Genomic DNA, 26,759 nt, shown 5'->3' on the forward strand with positions numbered 1-26,759 from the left:
ACCCACTGTAGTAGATACACCCACTGTAGTAGATACACCCGCTGTTGTAGATACACCCGCTGTAGTAGATACACCCGCTGTAGTAGATACACCCACTGTAGTGGATACACCCACTGTAATGGATACACTCACTGTAGTAGATACACCCACTGTAGTAGATACACCCACTGTAGTAGATACACCCACTGTAGTGGATACACCCACTGTAATGGATACACTCACTGTAGTGGATACACCCACTGTAATGGATACACCCACTGTAGTAGATACACCCACTGTAGTAGATACACCCACTGTAATGGATACACCCACTGTAGTAGATACACCCACTGTTGTAGATACACCCACTGTAGTAGATACACCCACTGTAGTAGATACACCCACTGTAATGGATACACCCACTCTGATGGATACACCCACTGTAGTAGATACACCCACTGTAGTAGATACACCCACTGTAGTGGATACACCCACTGTAGTAGATACACCCACTGTAGTGGATACACCCACTGTAGTAGATACACCCACTGTAGTAGATACACCCACTGTAGTAGATACACCCACTGTAGTGGATACACCCACTGTAGTGGATACACCCACTGTAATGGATACACCCACTGTAGTGGATACACCCACTGTAATGGATACACCCACTGTAGTAGATACACCCACTGTAGTAGATACACCCACTGTAGTAGATACACCCACTGTAGTAGATACACCCACTGTAATGGATACACCCACTGTAATGGAGACACCCACTGTAATGGATACACCCACTGTAGTGGATACACCCACTGTAGTGGATACACCCACTGTAGTAGATACACCCACTGTAGTAGATACACCCACTGTAGTAGATACACCCACTGTAGTGGATACACCCACTGTAGTGGATACACCCACTGTAGTAGATACACCCACTGTAGTGGATACACCCACTGTAGTAGATACACCCACTGTAGTAGATACACCCACTGTAGTAGATACACCCACTGTAGTGGATACACCCACTGTAGTAGATACACCCACTGTAGTAGATACACCCACTGTAGTGGATACACCCACTGTAGTAGATACACCCACTGTAGTAGATACACCCACTGTAGTAGATACACCCACTGTAGTAGATACACCCACTGTAGTAGATACACCCACTGTAGTGGATACACCCACTGTAGTGGATACACCCACTGTAGTAGATACACCCACTGTAGTAGATACACCCACTGTAATGGATACACCCACTGTAATGGAGACACCCACTGTAATGGATACACCCACTGTAGTGGATACACCCACTGTAGTGGATACACCCACTGTAGTAGATACACCCACTGTAGTAGATACACCCACTGTAGTAGATACACCCACTGTAGTGGATACACCCACTGTAGTGGATACACCCACTGTAGTAGATACACCCACTGTAGTGGATACACCCACTGTAGTAGATACACCCACTGTAGTAGATACACCCACTGTAGTAGATACACCCACTGTAGTGGATACACCCACTGTAGTGGATACACCCACTGTAGTAGATACACCCACTGTAGTAGATACACCCACTGTAGTAGATACACCCACTGTAGTGGATACACCCACTGTAGTAGATACACCCACTGTAGTGGATACACCCACTGTAGTAGATACACCCACTGTAGTGGATATGATACACCGAGAGCAATAGGCGGCAGAAGAGCTGAGCACAGAACTCTGAGATATACTGCAGCAGGTAACTTCGATTGTAAACTTCATCAAATCACATACACTGCTCGCACACCTGTTCACAAAACTATGTGGAGATATGGTTATCAGAGCATAACAATGTTCTATTTCACATCGAGGCTTGGTGGTTATCGAGGAGGAGTGTTGGAAAGATGTTTCACATTGAGAGAGGAACTATTGTGTCATTCACAACGGATGTAAAATAAAACTGACTCGGTTGACTTGCTGTGTCCCACACCAGTGATGACTGCTCACCTCCAACGCTTTCGAAGAGCACTTTGGAATCTACATCCCAATCCGTTTGACTGTGATCCTGGCTCAGTTGACATGCCCGTAAGGGAAATCGGACAGCTAATTGTATCTGTCACCGGTCACTAAGGTGGAGTTTTGGTTCCTGACTCTAAGGGAATAACCTGCCGTCTCCCTCTGAGCATTAATGACGCGTTCGAAACAACGTTCAAAACAACGTTCAAAACAACGTTCAAAACAACATTCAAAACATTCAAAACATTCAAAACAACGTTCAAAACATTCAAAACATTCAAAACAACGTTCAAAACAATCAAAACATTCAAAACAACGTTCAAAACAATCAAAACATTCAAAAAAACGTTCAAAACATTCAAAACAACGTTCAAAACAATCAAAACAACGTTCAAAACAATCAAAACAACGTTCAAAACAATCAAAACAACATTCAAAACAACGTTCAAAACAACGTTCACAACAATGTTCAAAACAACGTTCAAAACAATTAAAACAACGTTCAAAACAACGTTCAAAACAATGTTCAAAACAACGTTCAAAACAACGTTCAAAACAATTAAAACAACGTTCAAAACAATCAAAACAACGTTCAAAACAACGTTCAAAACAATTGGAATCTCCGACTTCCGACTTCAGTACGTTCAAGTCAACTGGGAACTCAGAAAAAAGACGAGCTCCGACTGGGAAAAATAGTTTTGAACAGTCATCCAACTCGGGAACTCGGGGTTGGATGTCTTGAAATCATCATAAAACTCATATCTGTGTGAAGCTGGATTCAGTGCTCTCGTCTGGATTAATTACTGCAGTGGGCTAAATCAGGGTCACACAGAGTGTTTCTGGGTAGTCTTAAACAAATCTACTTTGAAACAAAAGTATATACCTCACACACATGGTTATGGGCTTAAGAAAAGAAAACACCTGGACCATGTCAGATATAGAGATGAAATGGATTCAATTTTGAGTTTGCGTCCCAATATTACACTTTATATACAACACAGAAGACTGAAATATTTATATTTTTTATATTTTGGGTCAGCAGGTAGCCTAGTGGTTAGATCATTGGACTAGTAACTGAAAGGTTGCAAGATCAAATCCCCGATCTGACAAGGTAAAACTCTGTCGTTCTGCCCCTGAACAAGGCAGTTAACCCACTGTTCCTAGGCCATCATTGAAAATAATAATTTGTTCTTTAACTGACTTGCCTAGTTAAATAAAGGTAAAAAAATAAAAATATATAACAAAACTGTTTGACATGGAAACATAGTTTTTATTATTAAAAAATATGAATAACATTCCACCAACGAGGGCGTTTTTGCTCATTGACTGCAGGAAAGGGCTACAACCAAATATGGATCCAGGTTGGATGTGACAGCAGACATGAGGTGCGCCCTGTCGACCACGCCCCCTGCTGCGCCCTGTCTGCTGCGCTCTGGCGACCACGCCCCCTGCTGCGCCCTGTCTGCTGCGCTCTGGCGACCACGCCCCCTGACTTTGAGAAGCTCCGACGCGACATGCATCAAGCCACACCCATTTCATTAGTGGTGGAGAGATAAGAGATATTGGTTGTGGATAGTCAGGTTAATGTAATAGTTTGTTTAAAACGTTACATGCTTTTTTGTAAGAAGACAAAACGTCCCTAATAATCCTGTTTACACATCTGAAATCAGGCTACTGATAGGACTTTTGATAAATGCAGAATAAACATTCTACCACAGTGGCCACGATATTTTTTACAAATACTTTTTGATTCTAAGTTTGGACATATAACGTTTGAATGTGAAAAGTGAAAACTATTTAGAAGATAGCATACTTTCAGTTTTTTCCGAACTCACTTCACTCGCGCATAAGAGGGAGGCTTGTGCTACCCACTGCTGACACATGAGCAGATCATATACATTGCGGGAACTCCAATTAAACCGTTTACTAATTAAGCTGTTTCCTTTATAATTTAAAAGATTTCTCAGAAAACCAGGTGTTTTAAACGGTGTATCCTTACTTCTGATTATGACCTCACACCGATTTAAGATAAGCAGAGTAAGGTGTTTACATGACTAACGTCATACTCGACCATCGGCCATAATCAGTTTAATATCGAATTATTAGTGTGCATATAAATGTACTCATTATGTCAGACTCATTTTCAATTGGCTGTCACAGCCCCACATTACCAGTATGTGATGGTGAGTTGAGAAGACAAATCAGAAATACTGTTTGAATGTTTTTCAATTGACTGTCATAGCCCCAAATATAAAAGTAAACATTGGCTGTTAATTACATTTAAAAAAAAATTCACATGGGTGGGGTCGTAAGAATTTTCAGATATCAAAATGGGGGTCGTGGGCCGAAAATAGTTTGAGAACCCTTGAACTGAACTGCGCCATAGATCACAAGATCTTTCACAACTAAAAACTCACAGTTGCGACAAAGGGAAAAGTTATGTTCTCAAGACATACGCAGACCACACATTTTTATGTTGTTATTCTTCGGAAACCTCAGACAACACCTCGCAATCCGATACTTCTGTTCTTCTCATGGAGTGTCGTGACAGGCTATGTGACAAGTCCCCTCTATGTTTTTCTTTTCTAATCCCTCGCTCACTGTGGCAGTTGCAGTGACACGTTGTGAATGCAGTGTTTTAACTGTCACCTACAACATCTCCGTGACTCAGACAGGCTGGCACACACATTAGATCCAGCTTTGTAATGTGTATAGTAGGAGAGACTGGAGACACCACTCACTTTTTCTATCGAAACCTCTTTGAAAATGGTAAACAAATTGCCCGTTTTGAAAACCTCTGTAGGGAATAGGGTGTAACTTCTGATGCAGCAAGTGGAAGAGTATGGTTTGAGACGCAGCCAGTGGAAGAGTATGGTTTGAGACGCAGCCAGGGAGTACAGTCCCTTGGACCATAGGGGTCCAGTGTAGTATTAAGGGTTAGTGTGTAGAAGACTACAGTCCCTTGGACCATAGGGGTCCAGTATAGTATTAAGGGTTAGTGTGTAGAAGACTACTGTACCTTGGACTCCTTGATCTTGACAGCGATGATCTGTTTCCTCTGGCGTATAATCTCTACAAGCTCATCACACTCCTCCACTAGCTTGGCCTCGTGCATCGCTGTGTTCACCTGGGGACAGAAGCATAGCACATTTTATCACGGTGTCCAAACTTACACAGGGTTCAAACAGCAACAACAACAACACTGTAGCTGAGACCTCGTCAACGGCTGTGTTCGCCTGAGGTAGACTTTAATATGCTGGCCAAACAAACACTTACACAGAGTTCAGATCAACAACATTGTAGCTGAGACCTCTTCAACGGCTGTGTTCGCCTGAGGTAGACTTTAATATGCTGGCCAAACAAACACTTACACAGAGTTCAGATCAACAACATTGTAGCTGAGACCTCGTCAACGGCTGTGTTCGCCTGAGGTAGACTTTAATATGCTGGCCAAACAAACACTTACACAGAGTTCAGATCAACAACACTGTTTTGTGATAGCCGAGACATCACCTCAGCTTCAGATACAGTATCAAGTTAATTTGTCATCTGTGGTTCGGGTAACACATGCTCAGATCTGAGCATGATTTATTTTTGATAAAATCATTGCACATTCAAAATAAATATTATTATACATTATAATGTATTATGAGAATGTGATATTCTGTGAACTTCAAGTGTTGTGACTCTGTATCAAACTGCAGAGTATCAAACTGTTCACCATCTAACACCCCCGAACACTGATCATCACTCCACAAAGGTCATTACAGCAGTTAGATCCACTTAAACCTTGTTAATCACACACACACACACACGAGCGCACACACACACGAGCGCACACACACACGAGCGTACACACACACACACACACACACACACACACACACACACACACACACACACACACACACACACACACACACACACACACACACACACACACGACGTACACACACACGAGCGTACACACACACGAGCGTACACACACACACACACACACACACACACACACACACACACACACACACACACACACACACACACACACACACACACACACACACACACACACACACACACGACGTACACACACACGAGCGTACACACACACGAGCGTACACACACACACACACACACACACACACACACACACACACACACACACACACACACACACACACACACACACACACACACACATACACACACACACACACACACGAGCCTACACATACACACAAACTCCATTAAGTCCATAAGAACCATCTTATTAACGGTTGGTAATTAACAAGGATAATATAAATGCTCCAACATCTCTGTGGATTACTGCTCAGCAACATAACATAGGCAGATTCACGAGGCAGAAGAATCTTCTTATCCTCCCTGAATCACCAAATCTCATCCCACTGCCTACACCCCACTGAAACACTGAACCAGGTATATATCATCCCACTGCCTACACCCCACTAAAACACTGAACCAGGTATATATCATCCCACTGCCTACACCCCACTGAAACACTGAACCAGGTATATATCACTGCACTGAAACACTGAACCAGGTATATATCATCCCACTAAAACACTGAACCAGGTATATATCATCCCACTAAAACACTGAACCAGATATATATCATCCCACTGAAACACTGAACCAGGTATATATCATCCCACTGAAACACTGAACCAGGTATATATCACTGCACTGACACACTGAACCAGGTATATATCATCCCACTGCCTACACCCCACTGAAACACTGAACCAGGTATATATCATCCCACTGCCTACACCCCACTGAAACACTGAACCAGGTATATATCATCCCACTGCCTACACCCCACTGAAACACTGAACCAGGTATATATCATCCCACTGCCTACACCCCACTGAAACACTGAACCAGGTATATATCATCCCACTGCCTACACCCCACTGAAACACTGAACCAGGTATATATCATCCCACTGAAACACTGAACCAGGTATATATCATCCCACTAAAACACTGAACCAGGTATGTATCATCCCACTAAAACACTGAACCAGGTATGTCTCATCCCACTAAAACACTGAACCAGATATATATCATCCCACCGAAACACTGAACCAGGTATGTATCATCCCACTGAAACACTGAACCAGGTATATATCATCCCACTGCCTACATCCCACTAAAACACTGAACCAGGTATATATCATCCCACTGAAACACTGAACCAGGTATATATCATCCCACTGCCTACACCCCACTGAAACACTGAACCAGATATATATCATCCCACTGCCTACACCCCACTGAAACACTGAACCAGGTATATATCATCCCACTGCCTACACCCCACTGAAACACTGAACCAGGTATATATCATCCCACTGCCTACACCCCACTGAAACACTGAACCAGATATTCTCACTAATATTGTCCCGAATGCTCAGGGATCATTTCTCTTCTGAAATCTTCCCTGTCTGTCTGATCTCCAGGTAGGCATTGGAAGAAATATATGCCTTTTATATAATTTTATTTGAAAAGCGCCATTGAAATATCGGCTATTTTGACCTAGGTGGAACCACACCACAAGAGTTGAGCTCCAGTCACCAGTCACTCATAACGCCTCTAGGTGAGGACTTTCCCTAACCCTAACCCCGACATGATTCACTCTGACCTCTAGGTGAGGACTTTCCCTAACCCTAACCCTGACATGATTCACTCTGACCTCTAGGTGAAGACTTTCCCTAACCCTAACCCTGACATGATTCACTCTGACCTCTAGGTGAAGACTTTCCCTAACACTAACCCCAACATGATTCACTCTGACCTCTAGGTGAAGACTTTCCCTAACCCCGATATGATTCACTCTGACCTCTAGGTGAAGACTTTCCCTAACCTCGACATGATTCACTCTGACCTCTAGGTGAAGACTTTCCCTAACCCTAACCCTGACATGATTCACTCTGACCTCTAGGTGAAGACTTTCCCTAACCCTAACCCTGACATGATTCACTCTGACCTCTAGGTGAAGACTTTCCCTAACCCTAACCCCGATATGATTCACTCTGACCTCTAGGTGAAGACTTTCCCTAACCCTAACCCTGACATGATTCACTCTGACCTCTAGGTGAGGACTTTCCCTAACCCCGATATGATTCACTCTGACCTCTAGGTGAGGACTTTCCCTAACCCCGATATGATTCACTCTGACCTCTAGGTGAGGACTTTCCCTAACCCTAACCCCGATATGATTCACTCTGACCTCTAGGTGAAGACTTTCCCTAACCCTAACCCCAACATGATTCACTCTGACCTCTAGGTGAAGACTTTCCCTAACCCTAACCCCAACATGATTCACTCTGACCTCTAGGTGAAGACTTTCCCTAACCCTAACCCCAACATGATTCACTCTGACCTCTAGGTGAAGACTTTCCCTAACCCCGATATGATTCACTCTGACCTCTAGGTGAAGACTTTCCCTAACCCCGACATGATTCACTCTGACCTCTAGGTGAAGACTTTCCCTAACCCCGACATGATTCACTCTGACCTCTAGTGGAGGACTTTCCCCTCCCAGACATGATTCATCTTGACACCTGAACCACACGCTCCTTGAGCCACCTCCCTGGCCGCTTGGTCTCTACCACTAAATCCTAGGCTGGATTAATGTTTTATCGTTCACTGGAGAGATGTATTACTCTGTTCTGACACATAATGGCAACCGAGGGAGCCCGGCCCCCTTGGCTAAAATGCACTAGCAATTTTCTGAAATGCACTGGGTAGGGTTCTTATAAGGAAGAGTTGGAGAGAGATGGCGTGGACATTAAAAAGACAACATAAGACAATTCTAGAGTTATTATACAGTAATGAGGTGGAAGAACATGTCTAGCTACCGATGCTGGTAACGAATGAAGGATACTCATATCTCACATAGTTACTAGCTGGGTCTGATCTCATATAGTTACTAGCCGGGTCTGATCTCATATAGTTACTAGCTGGGTCTGATCTCATATAGTTACTAGCCGGGTCTGATCTCATATAGCTACTAGCAGGGTCTGATCTCATATAGCTACTAGCAGGGTCTGATCTCATATAGCTACTACCTGGGTCTGATCTCATATAGCTACTAGCTGGGTCTGATCTCATATAGTTACTAGCTGGGTCTGATCTCATATAGCTACTAGCAGGGTCTGATCTCATATAGCTACTAGCAGGGTCTGATCTCATATAGCTACTAGCAGGGTCTGATCTCATATAGCTACTAGCTGGGTCTGATCTCATATAGCTACTAGCTGGGTCTGATCTCATATAGCTACTAGCTGGGTCTGATCTCATATAGCTACTAGCTGGGTCTGATCTCATATAGCTACTAGCTGGGTCTGATCTCATATAGCTACTAGTTGGGTCTGATCTCACATAGTTACTAGCTGGGTCTGATCTCATATAGCTACTAGCTGGGTCTGATCTCATATAGCTACTAGCCGGGTCTGATCTCATATAGCTACTAGCAGGGTCTGATCTCATATAGTTACTAGTTGGGTCTGATCTCATATAGCTACTAGCTGGGTCTGATCTCATATAGCTACTAGCTGGGTCTGATCTCATATAGCTACTAGCCGGGTCTGATCTCATATAGCTACTAGCAGGGTCTGATCTCATATAGTTACTAGCTGGGTCTGATCTCATATAGCTACTAGCTGGGTCTGATCTCATATAGTTACTAGCCGGGTCTGATCTCATATATTTACTAGCTGGGTCTGATCTCATATAGTTACTAGCTGGGTCTGATCTCATATAGCTACTAGCTGGGTCTGATCTCATATATTTACTAGCTGGGTCTGATCTCATATAGTTACTAGCTGGGTCTGATCTCATATAGTTACTAACTGGGTCTGATCTCATATAGCTACTAGCTGGGTCTGATCTCATATAGTTACTAGCTGGGTCTGATCTCATATAGCTACTAGCTGGGTCTGATCTCATATAGCTACTAGCTGGGTCTGATCTCATATAGCTACTAGCTGGGTCTGATCTCATATAGCTACTAGCAGGGTCTGATCTCATATAGTTACTAGCTGGGTCTGATCTCATATAGCTACTAGCTGGGTCTGATCTCATATAGCTACTAGCTGGGTCTGATCTCATATAGTTACTAGCTGGGTCTGATCTCATATAGTTACTAGTTGGGTCTGATCTCATATAGCTACTAGCTGGGTCTGATCTCATATAGTTACTAGCTGGGTCTGATCTCATATAGCTACTAGCTGGGTCTGATCTCATATAGTTACTAGCTGGGTCTGATCTCATATAGTTACTAGCTGGGTCTGATCTCATATAGCTACTAGTTGGGTCTGATCTCATATAGCTACTAGCTGGGTCTGATCTCATATAGTTACTAGCTGGGTCTGATCTCATATAGTTACTAGCTGGGTCTGATCTCATATAGCTACTAGTTGGGTCTGATCTCATATAGCTACTAGCTGGGTCTGATCTCATATAGTTACTAACTGGGTCTGATCTCATATAGTTACTAGCTGGGTCTGATCTCATATAGCTACTAGCTGGGTCTGATCTCATATAGTTACTAGCTGGGTCTGATCTCATATAGCTACTAGCTGGGTCTGATCTCATATAGCTACTAGCTGGGTCTGATCTCATATAGCTACTAGCTGGGTCTGATCTCATATAGTTACTAGTTGGGTCTGATCTCATATAGTTACTAGTTGGGTCTGATCTCATATAGTTACTAGCCGGGTCTGATCTCATATAGTTACTAGTTGGGTCTGATCTCATATAGTTACTAGTTGGGTCTGATCTCATATAGTTACTAGCCGGGTCTGATCTCATATAGTTACTAGTTGGGTCTGATCTCATATAGTTACTAGCTGGGTCTGATCTCATATAGCTACTAGCTGGGTCTGATCTCATATAGTTACTAACTGGGTCTGATCTCATATAGCTACTAGCTGGGTCTGATCTCATATAGCTACTAGTTGGGTCTGATCTCATATAGTTACTAGCTGGGTCTGATCTCATATAGTTACTAGCCGGGTCTGATCTCATATAGTTACTAGCTGGGTCTGATCTCATATAGCTACTAGCTGGGTCTGATCTCATATAGTTACTAGCCGGGTCTGATCTCATATAGCTACTAGCTGGGTCTGATCTCATATAGCTACTAGCTGGGTCTGATCTCATATAGCTACTAGCTGGGTCTGATCTCATATAGCTACTAGCTGGGTCTGATCTCATATAGCTACTAGCTGGGTCTGATCTCATATAGCTACTAGTTGGGTCTGATCTCATATAGCTACTAGCAGGGTCTGATCTCATATAGCTACTAGCTGGGTCTGATCTCATATAGCTACTAGCTGGGTCTGATCTCATATAGCTACTAGCTGGGTCTGATCTCATATAGCTACTAGCTGGGTCTGATCTCATATAGCTACTAGCTGGGTCTGATCTCATATAGTTACTAGTTGGGTCTGATCTCATATAGCTACTAGCTGGGTCTGATCTCATATAGCTACTAGTTGGGTCTGATCTCATATAGTTACTAGCCGGGTCTGATCTCATATAGCTACTAGCTGGGTCTGATCTCATATAGCTACTAGCAGGGTCTGATCTCATATAGCTACTAGCTGGGTCTGATCTCATATAGCTACTAGCTGGGTCTGATCTCATATAGTTACTAGTTGGGTCTGATCTCATATAGCTACTAGTTGGGTCTGATCTCATATAGCTACTAGCTGGGTCTGATCTCATATAGCTACTAGCAGAGTCTGATCTCATATAGCTACTAGTTGGGTCTGATCTCATATAGCTACTAGTTGGGTCTGATCTCATATAGCTACTAGCTGGGTCTGATCTCATATAGCTACTAGCAGGGTCTGATCTCATATAGCTACTAGCAGGGTCTGATCTCATATAGCTACTAGCTGGGTCTGATCTCATATAGCTACTAGCTGGGTCTGATCTCATATAGCTACTAGCTGGGTCTGATCTCATATAGCTACTAGCTGGGTCTGATCTCATATAGCTACTAGTTGGGTCTGATCTCATATAGCTACTAGCTGGGTCTGATCTCATATAGTTACTAGTTGGGTCTGATCTCATATAGTTACTAGTTGGGTCTGATCTCATATAGCTACTAGTTGGGTCTGATCTCATATAGCTACTAGCTGGGTCTGATCTCATATAGTTACTAGTTGGGTCTGATCTCATATAGCTACTAGCTGGGTCTGATCTCATATAGTTACTAGCCGGGTCTGATCTCATATAGTTACTAGTTGGGTCTGATCTCATATAGTTACTAGTTGGGTCTGATCTCATATAGCTACTAGTTGGGTCTGATCTCATATAGCTACTAGTTGGGTCTGATCTCATATAGTTACTAGCCGGGTCTGATCTCATATAGTTACTAGTTGGGTCTGATCTCATATAGTTACTAGCCGGGTCTGATCTCATATAGTTACTAGTTGGGTCTGATCTCATATAGTTACTAGCTGGGTCTGATCTCATATAGTTACTAGTTGGGTCTGATCTCATATAGCTACTAGCTGGGTCTGATCTCATATAGTTACTAGCTGGGTCTGATCTCATATAGCTACTAGTTGGGTCTGATCTCATATAGCTACTAGCCGGGTCTGATCTCATATAGCTACTAGCCGGGTCTGATCTCATATAGCTACTAGCTGGGTCTGATCTCATATAGCTACTAGTTGGGTCTGATCTCATATAGCTACTAGCTGGGTCTGATCTCATATAGCTACTAGCTGGGTCTGATCTCATATAGCTACTAGCTGGGTCTGATCTCATATAGCTACTAGCTGGGTCTGATCTCATATAGTTACTAGCTGGGTCTGATCTCATATAGTTACTAGCCGGGTCTGATCTCATATAGCTACTAGCTGGGTCTGATCTCATATAGTTACTAGCTGGGTCTGATCTCATATAGTTACTAGCCGGGTCTGATCTCATATAGTTACTAGCTGGGTCTGATCTCATATAGTTACTAGTTGGGTCTGATCTCATATAGCTACTAGCAGGGTCTGATCTCATATAGTTACTAGCAGGGTCTGATCTCATATAGTTACTAGTTGGGTCTGATCTCATATAGTTACTAGCAGGGTCTGATCTCATATAGTTACTAGTTGGGTCTGATCTCATATAGTTACTAGCCGGGTCTGATCTCATATAGTTACTAGCTGGGTCTGATCTCATATAGCTACTAGCCGGGTCTGATCTCATATAGCTACTAGCAGGGTCTGATCTCATATAGTTACTAGCCGGGTCTGATCTCATATAGTTACTAGCTGGGTCTGATCTCATATAGCTACTAGCTGGGTCTGATCTCATATAGCTACTAGCAGGGTCTGATCTCATATAGCTACTAGCTGGGTCTGATCTCATATAGCTACTACCTGGGTCTGATCTCATATAGTTACTAGCTGGGTCTGATCTCATATAGTTACTAATTGGGGAGTATCATGTTTTATTAATGATCTCAACTCCATCATTAAACCACAACAGCAGTAGCACCACGTCTCACTGAAAACACTGATATCTACTCACACACAGGGAGACAGTTTCGGCAAGTTAGTACATCTACTTTGTGCATGACACAAGTAATAAAATAAAACAATTGATTACAGACAGATTATTTAACTTATAATTCACTGTATCACAATTCCAGTGGGTCAGAAGTTTACATACACTACGTTGACTGTGCCTTTCAACAGCTTGGAAAATGGCTTTAGAAGTTTCTGATAGGCTAATTGACATAATTTGAGTCAATTGGAGGTGTACCTGTGAATGTGTTTCAAGGCCTACCTTCAAACTCAGTGCCTCTTTGCTTGACATCATGGGAAAATCAAAAGGAATCAGCCAAGACCTCAGAAAAGAAATTGTAGACCTCCAAAAGTCTGGTTCATCCTTGGGAGCAATTTCCAAACACCTGAAGGTACCACGTTCATCTGTACAAACAATAGTATGCACGTATAAACACCATTGGACCACACAGCCGTCATACCGCTCAGGAAGGAGATGCGTTCTGTCTCCTAGAGATGAACGTACTTTGGTGCGAAAAGTGCAAATCATTCCCAGAACAACAGCAAAGGACCTTGTGAAGATGCTGGAGGAGACAGGTACAAAAGTATCTATATCCAAAGTAAAACGAGTCCTATATCGACATAACCTGAAAGGCCGCTCAACAAGAAAGAAGCCACTGCTCCAAAACCGCCATAAAAAAGCCAGACTATGGTCTGCAACTCCACATGGGAACAAAGAGCGTACTTTTTGGAGAAATGTCCTCTGGTCTGATGAAACAAAAATAGAACTGTTTGGCTATAATGACCATCGTTATGTTTGGAGAATAAAGGGGGATGCTTGCGAGCCGAAGAACACCATCCCGGTGTTGGCAGCATCATGTTGTTGGGGTGCTTTGCTGCAGGAGGGTCTGGTGCACTTCACAAAATAGATGGCCTCATGAGGATGGAAAATTCGTGGAAATATTGAAGCAACATCTCAAGACATCAGTCAGGAAGTTAAAGCTTGGTCGCAAATGGGTCTTCCAAATGGACAATGACCCCAACCATACTTCCAAAGTTGTGGCAAAATGGCTTAAGGACAACAAAGTCAAGGTATTGGAGTGGCCATCACAAAGCCCTGACCTCAATCCTATAGAAAAGTTGTGGGCAGAACTGAGCCCTGACTCAGTTACACCAGCTCTGTCAGGAGGAATGGGCCAAAATTCACCCAACTTATTGTGGGAAGCTTGTGGTAGGCTACCCAGAAAATGTTTGACCCAAGTTAAACAATTTAAAGGCAATGCTACCAAATACAAATTGAGTGTATGTAAACTTCTGACCCACTGGGAATATGATGAAAGAAATAAAAGCTGAAATAAATAATTCTCTCTACTATTATTCTGACATTTCACATTCTTAAAATAAAGTGGTGATCCTAACTGAACTAAAACAGGGCTGGGATTAAATGTCAGGAATTGTGAAAAACTGAGTTTAAATGTATTTGGCTAAGGTATATGTACACTACCGACTTCACCTGTGTAAAAGGTTGAAGAGAGCAGAAAACAGGAAGGAGCCCCAGATAACAGTGAGGGCCTGGGTTCTTTTAAAGGTGATATTTAAACCGTTCTTGATCATTTAAATGAATGATGTATACCCATTGATTTATAGCAAGAAAATAAGCTTCCGTTTTGTTTAGTTGGGCCTTTAAAGTGAGAAGAACGGTGCAGAGAGGAGCGAAGAAGTCGTGGTGAGAGGCTGTTGTTTGTCCCAGCAGTGATTAGTGCTGGTCTCTCTTCCAGCCTGACAGATTAAACAGGATTCATGGTGAGAGGCTGTTGTTTGTCACAGCAGTGATTAGTGCTGGTCTCTCCACCAGCCTGACAGATTAAACAGGATTCAAAAAGCAGGAAGTGTCTAAGTGCACATCCACAAGTCACTAGAGACTTCCCTGTCCTGTCCTGCACTCCCCAGCAAAAAGACCATTGAGATCTGTTAAAATATGGATGGCTTTGGCATATGTTTCAACTAAGTACTGCAACACTCTGCCTACTGTACACATCACCAAGTCGATTATACTGTCAACACAATCTAACACACAGGCAAAAACCAACATACATTCAAACGGTTGTCAAAGAAACAACAGAGAAAAATAAATATCTCAGGAGAACAATTATCAGTTTATAAATGAGGGTATCTGTCAAACTCTAAAAGGAGATTTAGGCTGAAGGCAGTGTTGCTATGCCACCACCATAGAACCCACCGGCAGAATCACAGTCCTCTGTTTGATCATATCATCTTGGAGAGAGATAACTGGATGCAATGCAGCAACAACAGAAAAATTCAGGTCACACCAGAACTGTTGTAGCGCCCCATGCAGCCAGTCAGTCCTCTGTTGTTGTGATGCATTATTAGTGAGCTGTGTTTCTCCCTCCTTTCTCCCTGAAGTGTTACAGAACAGAGATAAAGAACTCTTCCATCTCCTCCTAGCAGGGAGGCTTCTGGGAAGAAACACGCGCGCACACACACACACACACACACACACACACACACACACACACACACACACACACACACACACACACACACACACACACACACACACACACACACACACACACACACACACACACACACACACACACACACACACAGTAGGCCTGACTTTCATTAGCATAGTAAATTAGCATTACCCCACATACGGTATACTATGCTTCTCTTCAGAATAACCAAGCCATTCACACAAACCTCACACCAGAGAATAGCTAGCAACTAGCATCCATAGGTAAATCCTTTACATTTTATGAAATTAGCTTTTAACAGTTTGTTTTAACACGGGGCAAGTTCTCTTGATGGCCAAGACAGTCGCATAGTTAAATCATTTATTATGAATACAAGAGGAACAGACTGCAGGCAGAGGAGGACGACACCAGTTGGGAAACAGAGGAAAGGGAAGAGAGGAGGGAAGACAAACACTTTTTGGAACACTTTCCTCTCCTCAGGAGTTGATGAATAACACAGAGATCACTTAATCTGATGGTCTGAATGAATAGTTAGCTACCCTGTGGTTCTCCGGGCCCAGACTAACGTGAAATAGAGAATGCGTCCCAAATGGGACCCTATTCACTATACAGTGAACTATGGATCCTGGTCAGCGCACTAAATAGGGAATAGGGTGCCATTGGGACTCACATGGAGTTTACTGTTTAATAAGGGATGAATAGTGTTGAGAGGGATGGAGAGCATTAAACCAGCTTTCCATTCCAGTCGGCCATTACTGTCACACAGGGCTGAGGGATGGAGAGCATTAAACCAGGGTTCCTCACCAGTCGGCCATTACTGTCACACAGGGCTGAGGGATGGAGAGTATTAAACCAGGGTTCCTCACCAGTCGGCCATTACTGTCACACAGGGCTGAGGGATGGAGAGTATTAAACCAGGGTTCCACCTAAGTCGGCCATTACTGTCACACAGGGCTGAGGGATGGAGAGTATTAAACCAGGGTTCCTCACCAGTCGGCCATTACTGTCACACAGGGCTGAGGGATGGAGAGCATTAAACCAGGGTTCCCCTCCAGTCGGCCATTACTGTCACACAGGGCTGAGGGATGGAGAGTATTAAACCAGGGTTCCACCTAAGTCGGCCATTACTGTCACACAGGGCTGAGGGATGGAGAGCATTAAACCAGCGTTCCACCTCGGTCGGCCATTACTGTCACACAGGGCTGAGGGATGAAGAGTATTAAACCAGCGTTCCACCTGTCGGCCATTACTGTCACACAGGGCTGAGGGATGAAGAGTATTAAACCAGCGTTCTACCCCAGTCGGCCATTACTGTCACACAGGGCTGAGGGATGGAGAGTATTAAACCAGCTTTCCATTCCAGTCGGCCATTACTGTCACACAGGGCTGAGGGATGAAGAGTATTAAACCAGCGTTCCACCTGTCGGCCATTACTGTCACACAGGGCTGAGGGATGGAGAGTATTAAACCAGCGTTCTACCCCAGTCGGCCATTACTGTCACACAGGACTGAGGGATGGAGAGTATTAAACCAGCTTTCCATTCCAGTCGCCCATTACTGTCACACAGGGCTGAGGGATGAAGAGTATTAAACCAGCGTTCCACCCCAGTCGGCCATTACTGTCACACAGGGCTGAGGGATGGAGAGTATTAAACCAGCTTTCCATTCCAGTCGGCCATTACTGTCACACAGGGCTGAGTGATGGAGAGCATTAAACCAGCTTTCCATTCCAGTCGGCCATTACTGTCACAAAGGGCTGAGGGATGGAGAGCATTAAACCAGGGTTCCACCCCAGTCGGCCATTACTGTCACACAGGGCTGAGGGATGGCAGGGGGTGATGCTATGGGGATCTGCCCCAAATGGCACCATATTCCATATACAGTACACTACTTTAGGCCTTTTTCAAAAGTAGCGCACTATATAGGGAATATGTTTCCATTTGGATGTATCCATACTGACAGCATTAAAGGGATACACACGAGTAAACTATATCTCTGCACAGCTGACCCTGTCACCCTCTGACTAGTTAACTATATCTCCGTATAGCTGACCCTGTCACCCTCTGACTAGTTAACTATATCTCTATACAGCTGACCCTGTCACCCTCTGACGAGTGAACTATATCTCTGTACAGCTGACCCTGTCACCCTCTGACTAGTTAACTATATCTCTATACAGCTGACCCTGTCACCCTCTGACTAGTGAACTATATCTCTGTACAGCTGACCCTGTCACCCTCTGACTAGTTAACTCTATCTCTGTACAGCTGACCCTGTCACCCTCTGACTAGTGAACTATATCTCTGTACAGCTGACCCTGTCACCCTCTGACTAGTGAACTATATCTCTGTACAGCTGACCCTGTCACCCTCTGACTAGTGAACTATATCTCTGTATAGCTGACCCTGTCACCCTCTGACTAGTGAACTATATCTCTGTACAGCTGACCCTGTCACCCTCTGACTAGTGAACTATATCTCTGTATAGCTGACCCTGTCACCCTCTGACTAGTGAACTCTATCTCTGTACAGCTGACCCTGTCACCCTCTGACTACTTAACTATATCTCTGTACAGCTGACCCTGTCACCCTCTGACTAGTGAACTATATCTCTGTATAGCTGACCCTGTCACCCTCTGACTAGTGAACTCTATCTCTGTACAGCTGACCCTGTCACCCTCTGACTAGTTAACTATATCTCTGTACAGCTGACCCTGTCACCCTCTGACTAGTGAACTATATCTCTGTACAGCTGACCCTGTCACCATCTGACTAGTTAACTCTATCTCTGTACAGCTGACCCTGTCACCCTCTGACTAGTGAACTATATCTCTGTACAGCTGACCCTGTCACCCTCTGACTAGTGAACTATATCTCTGTACAGCTGACCCTGTCACCCTCTGACTAGTTAACTATATCTCTGTACAGCTGACCCTGTCACCCTCTGACTAGTGAACTATATCTCTGTACAGCTGACCCTGTCACCCTCTGACTAGTGAACTATATCTCTGTACAGCTGACCCTGTCACCCTCTGACTAGTGAACTATATCTCTGTACAGCTGACCCTGTCACCCTCTGACTAGTGAACTATATCTCTGTACAGCTGACCCTGTCACCCTCTGACTAGTGAACTATATCTCTGCACAGCTGACCCTGTCACCCTCTGACTAGTGAACTATATCTCTGTACAGCTGACCCTGTCACCCTCTGACTAGTGAACTATATCTCTGTACAGCTGACCCTGTCACCAACCAGAGATGTTGTTAACTGACCAATATCTCTCTATTGATTATACAGCTCAGTTCCCTCAGTGCTGGACACAAACACACACACACACACACACACACACACACACACACACACACACACACACACACACACACACACACACACACACACACACACACACACACACACACACACACACACACACACACACACACACACAGATAGATAGAGAATTGTAAATTGAGCTTCTGTCTATTGTAAAATGGAGGGTTGTTCTCTGAGAACTGACTCACCTCTACCTGTTGACAGATCTGGATGAGACTGACTCACCTCTACCTGTTGACAGATCTGGGTGAGATCTGACTCACCTCTACCTGTTGACAGATCTGACTGAGAACTGACTCACCTCTACCTGTTGACAGATCTGACTGAGAACTGACTCACCTCTACCTGTTGACAGATCTGACTGAGACTGACTCACCTCCACCTGTTGACAGATCTGGATGAGAACTGACTCACCTCTACCTGTTGACAGATCTGACTCACCTCTACCTGTTGACAGATCTGACTGAGACTGACTCACCTCTACCTGTTGACAGATCTGACTCACCTCTACCTGTTGACAGAACTGACTCACCTCTACCTGTTGACAGAACTGACTCACCTCCACCTGTTGACAGATATGACTCACCTCTACCTGTTGACAGACCTGGATGAGAACTGACTCACCTCTACCTGTTGACAGATCTGGATGAGAACTGACTCACCTCTACCTGTTGACAGATCTGGATGAGAACTGACTCACCTCCACCTGTTGACAGATCTGACTCACCTCTACCTGTTGACAGATCTGACTCACCTCTACCTGTTGACAGATCTGACTCACCTCTACCTGTTGACAGATCTGACTGAGAACTGACTCACCTCTACCTGTTGACAGATCTGACTGAGAACTGACTCACCTCTACCTGTTGACAGATCTGACTGAGAACTGACTCACCTCTACCTGTTGACAGATCTGACTCACCTCTACCTGTTGACAGATCTGACTGAGAACTGACTCACCTCTACCTGTTGACAGATCTGACTGAGAACTGACTCACCTCTATCTGTTGACAGATCTGGATGAGAACTGACTCACCTCTACCTGTTGACAGATCTGGATGAGAACTGACTCACCTCTACCTGTTGACAGATCTGACTGAGAACTGACTCACCTCTACCTGTTGACAGATCTGACTGAGAACTGACTCACCTCTACCTGTTGACAGATCTGACTGAGAACTGACTCACCTCTACCTGTTGACAGATCTGGACTGAGAACTGACTCACCTCTACCTGTTGACAGATCTGACTGAGAACTGACTCACCTCTACCTGTTGACAGATCTGACTGAGAACTGACTCACCTCTACCTGTTGACAGATCTGACTGAGAACTGACTCACCTCTACCTGTTGACAGATCTGACTGAGAACTGACTCACCTCTACCTGTTGACAGATCTGACTGAGAACTGACTCACCTCTACCTGTTGACAGATATGACTGAGAACTGACTCACCTCTACCTGTTGACAGATATGACTGAGAACTGACTCACCTCTACCTGTTGACAGATCTGACTGAGAACTGACTCACCTCTACCTGTTGACAGATATGACTGAGAACTGACTCACCTCTACCTGTTGACAGATCTGACTGAGAACTGACTCACCTCTACCTGTATGACAGATATGACTGAGAACTGACTCACCTCTACCTGTTGACAGATCTGGACTGAGAACTGACTCACCTCTACCTGTTGACAGATCTGGACTGAGAACTGACTCACCTCTACCTGTTGACAGATCTGACTGAGAACTGACTCACCTCTACCTGTTGACAGATCTGACTGAGAACTGACTCACCTCTACCTGTTCACAGATCTGACTGAGAACTGACTCACCTCTACCTGTTGACAGATATGACTGAGAACTGACTCACCTCTACCTGTTGACAGATCTGACTGAGAACTGACTCACCTCTACCTGTTGACAGATCTGACTGAGAACTGACTCACCTCTACCTGTTGACAGATCTGACTGAGAACTGACTCACCCAGGGCTGTGGAGGTCCTAACATTTTCTCAGATGGTTAATTACCGGTCTCATGGTAATTTACTGTTAATTAACAAACACTTTTAGCATCTTCAGGTCTCCACGCATACAAGCCGCTGGTGTGAAACATCTACATTTAAAAAACTACAATAAATCCATTTAATATACACCATCACAATAAATCCATTTACTATACACCATCACAATAAATCCATTATTTATTTTAGGCAGGTCTAAAGAAACATTATGAAATGAATACATTTGATTACAGAAGAACAGGATATGAAATTGGTGTACTGTATGTTATCTGGCTATGCTCCATGCCATAGGCTGTAGGCTTGTTCATTCAGCAGACTAGATATGTTTATAAGTCCCATGCCATTACTTGATATTATATGATTTTATAGTAAGAGGAATTTATTTGAACGTATTTTTCTCATTCCGGAGCGAGTGCTATGTTGGCTCAGCGTAACGGTGATAATTAACAAAAGGTCCTATATGCGAGATTTAAAAGTTACTTGGCAACTTTAGTTGTGAATGATACAAACCTTAGAATGTGTTAGAAATCAAAGCATATGGGCTACGTGATGTCACTACAGGGTATTGATGACGCGAGAAAGTCACAAAAAAACCTTGCGCTCCCCGTTCCTTACATGAGGGCTTCAAACCCTGCTCTCTCATCAAGTGATCATATTTTCACCCATCAGACTATTCTCAAATTGAATCTTATCTTTACTAATATGTAAAATGAGTTAAGATTTAGAAAGGCCCGTTATCAAATAGACAGGGACAGGAACAGGGGATAAATACTCGTCATCCATACGCACTGGAATAACAAATGGAGACGGGATCGGTAAACTATTCCGCTTTTATAGTATCAGCTGGGATCCTCCTTATTGTTAGGGGGTAGATCAGCTGTAATACTGCAGATAGATTGTAGCTTCCATCAATGTAATTGTCTGAATCATTTCCAATCCCCAATGTATTTGTTTTGTAAATATAGAGTAACAGCCAAAAGTTTGGACACACCTACTAATTCCAGGGTTTTTCTTTATTTTTTTTGCTATTTTCTACAATGTAGAATAATGGTGAAGACATCAACACTATGAAATAACCCATATGGAATCATGTAGTAACCCCAAAAAAGTGTTAAACAAATCCAAATATATATTATATTTGAGATTGTTCAAAGTAGCCACCCTTTGCCTTGATGAGGAATGAAGGAGAGAGGAGGAGGAGATGGAAACACACAGTGGTGAATCATTCTGAAGCTAAAGGTAATGTGTCAGCCTATTCATTATGAAAATATTCATAATGCCCTATTACTAGGCTATTAATAAAAATCAAATAGAAACTCACTACAACTCTGTAAGCGTCCTGCAAAATCAATGAACCAACAGCGTCGACTAGGCCTATATGTTCTCTCCCAGACTCATGAATAGACAGTCTGGAGCGTAGCGTAAGGTAACCAGTCCATTCAGTATGCATAATAATACAGTCTACACTCAGAGGCATTACTAGAGTATAGAAAATACCAATTATGTACCAAAGACATCTTAAATCTATGTTTTTCTGCCATGCGTAATATGCGGTAGGCTATTAGGCTATGCCTGGCCGGTTCCCCTCTCTCCACTGGGATTCTCTGCCTCTGACCCTATTACAGGGGCTGAGTCACTGGCGCTTTTCCATGCCGTCCCTAGGAGGGGTGTGTCACTTGAGTGGGTTGAATCACTGACGTGATCTTCCTGTCCGGGTTGGCGCCCCCCTCGGGTTTGCGCCGTGGGGGAGATCTTCGTGGGCTATACTCAGCCTTGTCTCAGGGTAGGACGTTGGTGGTCTGTTGATGTCCCTCTGTTGATGTCTTATCTGGTGTCCTGTGTAAATTTAAGTATGCTCTCTCTAATTTTCTCTAACTCTCTCTCTTTCTCTCTTTTCTCTCTTCTCTCCGAGGACCTGAGCCCTAAGACCATGCCTCAGGACTAACTGGCCTGATGACTCCTTGCTGTCCCCAGTCCACCTGGTCATGCTGCTGCTCCAGTTTCAACTGTTCTGCCTGCGGCTATGGAACCCTGACCTGTTCACTGGACGTGCTACCTGATGTACCTGATGGAGGAACAATAGAGCCCTGAGTACCAGACCATTAGGACCAGACCATTAGGACCTGATGGAGGGACAATATAGCCCTGAGTACCAGGCCATTAGAACCTGATGGAGGGACATTAGAGCCCTGAGTACCAGGCCATTAGTACCTGATGGAGGAACAATAGAGCCCCGAGTACCAGACCATTAGGACCTGATGAAGGAACAATAGAGACCTGAGTACCAGGCCATTAGGACCTGATGGAGGGACAATAGAGCCCTGAGTACCAGGCTATTAACAACCTGATGGAGGGACAATAGAGCCCTGAGTACCAGGCCATTAGGACCTAATGCAGGAACAATAGAGCCCTGAGTACCAGGCCATTAGGACCTGATGGAGGGACAATAGAGCCCTGAGTACCAGGCTATTAACAACCTGATGGAGGGACAATAGAGCCCTGAGTACCAGGCCATTAGGACCTAATGCAGGAACAATAGAGCCCTGAGTACCAGAACATTAGGACCTGATGGAGGAACAATAGAGCCCTGAGTACCAGGCCATTAGCTAGCGAGTTGGGTACTACCAAAGCACGTCCATAGTGCATAAGAGGAGATTACCGTGACTCAGCGGTCACGTTGGAATTTGAGACTGAGGTCATGACTGCTGGTGTAGTGGTAATACGGTCACAACAACAGCCCTAGACTCACCTCAACCTGTTGACAGATCTGGATGAGTTTCGCCATCTGGTTCTCCAGCTCACTGTTTCTCTTCACCAGGTTGGTGAGGTTGTTCTCCAGGGTTTGCTGTTTGGGAACAGGCAGAGGAACAGGCCGGTGAGATATTAGAGGGAGAAGCAGAAATAGCTAAGTGTACCTTTAATTTGGCTTTTCTCTAAGGGGGAAAACAGACCAAGAGGAACGTTGACCGTGTTCAGTGGATGGCCATCCTATTGCCTCTGACCACAGAACATCGGCCGTCATTTTCAATACATTTCCTGACAATTATACATGTTGAATCACCAATGTTTGTCGACACCCAGCAGGTGATCAACTCCACACAGTTGACGGTTATGTTGATCAGTCTTTCCTTTAAAATGAGCGTGAATGGCAATGGATTTCAAACAGGATGAAGCTACTGTACAGATATTGTGTGGTCCCGTGTGGCTCAGTAGGTCGAGCATGGCGCTTGTAAAGCCAGGGTTGTGGATTCGATACCCACGGGGAACCCGTATGGAAAAATGTATGAACTCACTACTGTAAGTCACTCTGGAAAAGAGAGTCTGCTAAATGACAACATTTTACTTTTTTTTATTTTTATGTACATACATTTGTTATGTTATTATCGTATGTTATTGTATGTTATTACGATTATTGTGGGCAGTGAAAACACAATTAAACAAAGATTATTTCAATGTAAATGACCATCTTGATCACCGCCATCAGAACTAAAGGTTACAGTTCCCAATAAACCCTCTGAACTACAGATTACAGTTCCCAATAAACCCTCTGAACTACAGATTACAGTTCCCAATAAACCATCTGAACTACAGGTTACAGTTCCCAATAAACCATCTGAACTACAGGTTATAGTTCCCAATAAACCATCTGAACTACAGATTACAGTTCCACAATAAACCATCTGAACTACAGATTACAGTTCCACAATAAACCATCTGAACTACAGGTTATAGTTCCCAATAAACCATCTGAACTACAGATTACAGTTCCACAATAAACCATCTGAACTACAGGTTACAGTTCCCAATAAACCATCTGAACTACAGGTTACAGTTCCCAATAAACCATCTGAACTACAGGTTATAGTTCCCAATAAACCATCTGAACTACAGGTTACAGTTCCACAATAAACCATCTGAACTACAGATTACAGTTCCCAATAAACCATCTGAACTACAGGTTATAGTTCCCAATAAACCATCTGAACTACAGGTTACAGTTCCCAATAAACCATCTGAACTACAGGTTACAGTTCCTCAATAAACCATCTGAACTACAGGTTACAGTTCCCAATAAACCATCTGAACTACAGGTTATAGTTCCCAATAAACCATCTGAACTACAGATTACAGTTCCCAATAAACCATCTGAACTACAGGTTATAGTTCCCAATAAACCATCTGAACTACAGGTTACAGTTCCACAATAAACCATCTGAACTACAGGTTATAGTTCCCAATAAACCATCTGAACTACAGATTACAGTTCCCAATAAACCATCTGAACTACAGGTTATAGTTCCACAATAAACCATCTGAACTACAGATTACAGTTCCACAATAAACATTCTGAACTACAGATTACAGTTCCCAATAAACCATCTGAACTACAGATTACAGTTCCCAATAAACCATCTGAACTACAGGTTACAGTTCCCAATAAACCATATGAACTACAGGTTATAGTTCCCCAATAAACCATCTGAACTACAGGTTATAGTTCCCAATAAACCATCTGCACTACAGGTTACAGTTCGAGGGTTTAGATCCCTGACAGTTAGTGGGTTAGTCAGAGGGTTTAGATCCCTGACAGTTAGTGAGTTAGTCAGAGGGTTTAGATCCCTGACAGTTAGTGGGTTAGTCAGAGGGTTTAGATCCCTGACAGTTAGTGAGTTAGTCAGAGGGTTTAGATCCCTGACAGTTAGTGGGTTAGTCAGAGGGTTTAGTTCCCTGACAGTTAGTGGGTTAGTCAGAGGGTTTAGATCCCTGACAGTTAGTGAGTTAGTCAGAGGGTTTAGATCCCTGACAGTTAGTGGGTTAGTCAGAGGGTTGTTGTTTTTATTATATAATTAAATGTGGCAGCTTGTCTGAGCCGAGATATTAATGGTTAGTAACCAGTATATTAGTCTTTATAAAGTAAATGTCATATTATAGAAATGCCACATCAGAAATGAACAAAAAAGCTCAACATTACTCTGTGATAACTACATCAGTTATGTTTAATCATGTTGAAACAAGTTTTACAACATTATCTTTAGTTGATAAAACTATACTTATAAAGCACGCAAAACTGCAAACATGGCTGAAAAACACACTGAGACATTAAACAGCCAAATGAGATAAATAGATGAGAGAGAGAGAGAGAGGAGAGCGAGAGCGAGAGTGAGATAGAGAGAGAGATAGAGAGAGAGAGAGAGAGAGAACATAGCAGCACGACAGGAAGAAACGACAGGAAGAAACGACAGGAAGAAACGACAGGAAGAAACGACAGGAAGAAACGACATGAATAAACGACAGGAAGAAACGACAGGAAGAAACGACAGGAAGAAACGACAGGAAGAAACGACAGCCGCAGGCAGCAAAACAAAG

At 43.5% G+C, this 26,759-nt stretch overlaps 1 protein-coding gene across 4 annotated transcripts in view; it reads right to left on the bottom strand.

Annotated features, from left to right (window-relative positions):
- Nucleotides 1-26,759, bottom strand: part of LOC139574833 (probable E3 ubiquitin-protein ligase MID2) — a 162,917-nt gene that overhangs the window by 49,787 nt on the left and 86,371 nt on the right. For 3 of the 4 annotated variants that reach the window (XM_071399774.1, XM_071399776.1, XM_071399775.1), the window contains 2 exons: nt 24,142-24,237; nt 5,015-5,122 (listed from right to left, as the gene is read on the bottom strand). In XM_071399774.1, coding sequence (XP_071255875.1) covers nt 5,015-5,122; nt 24,142-24,237 — 204 coding nt within the window. The remainder of the gene's footprint in view (nt 1-5,014; nt 5,123-24,141; nt 24,238-26,759) is intronic. The other variant, XM_071399777.1, reaches the window with a different exon arrangement.

This window comes from Salvelinus alpinus, chromosome 4 (assembly GCF_045679555.1).
Source record: "Salvelinus alpinus chromosome 4, SLU_Salpinus.1, whole genome shotgun sequence".
In the NCBI taxonomy this organism is placed as follows: Eukaryota; Metazoa; Chordata; class Actinopteri; order Salmoniformes; family Salmonidae; genus Salvelinus; species Salvelinus alpinus.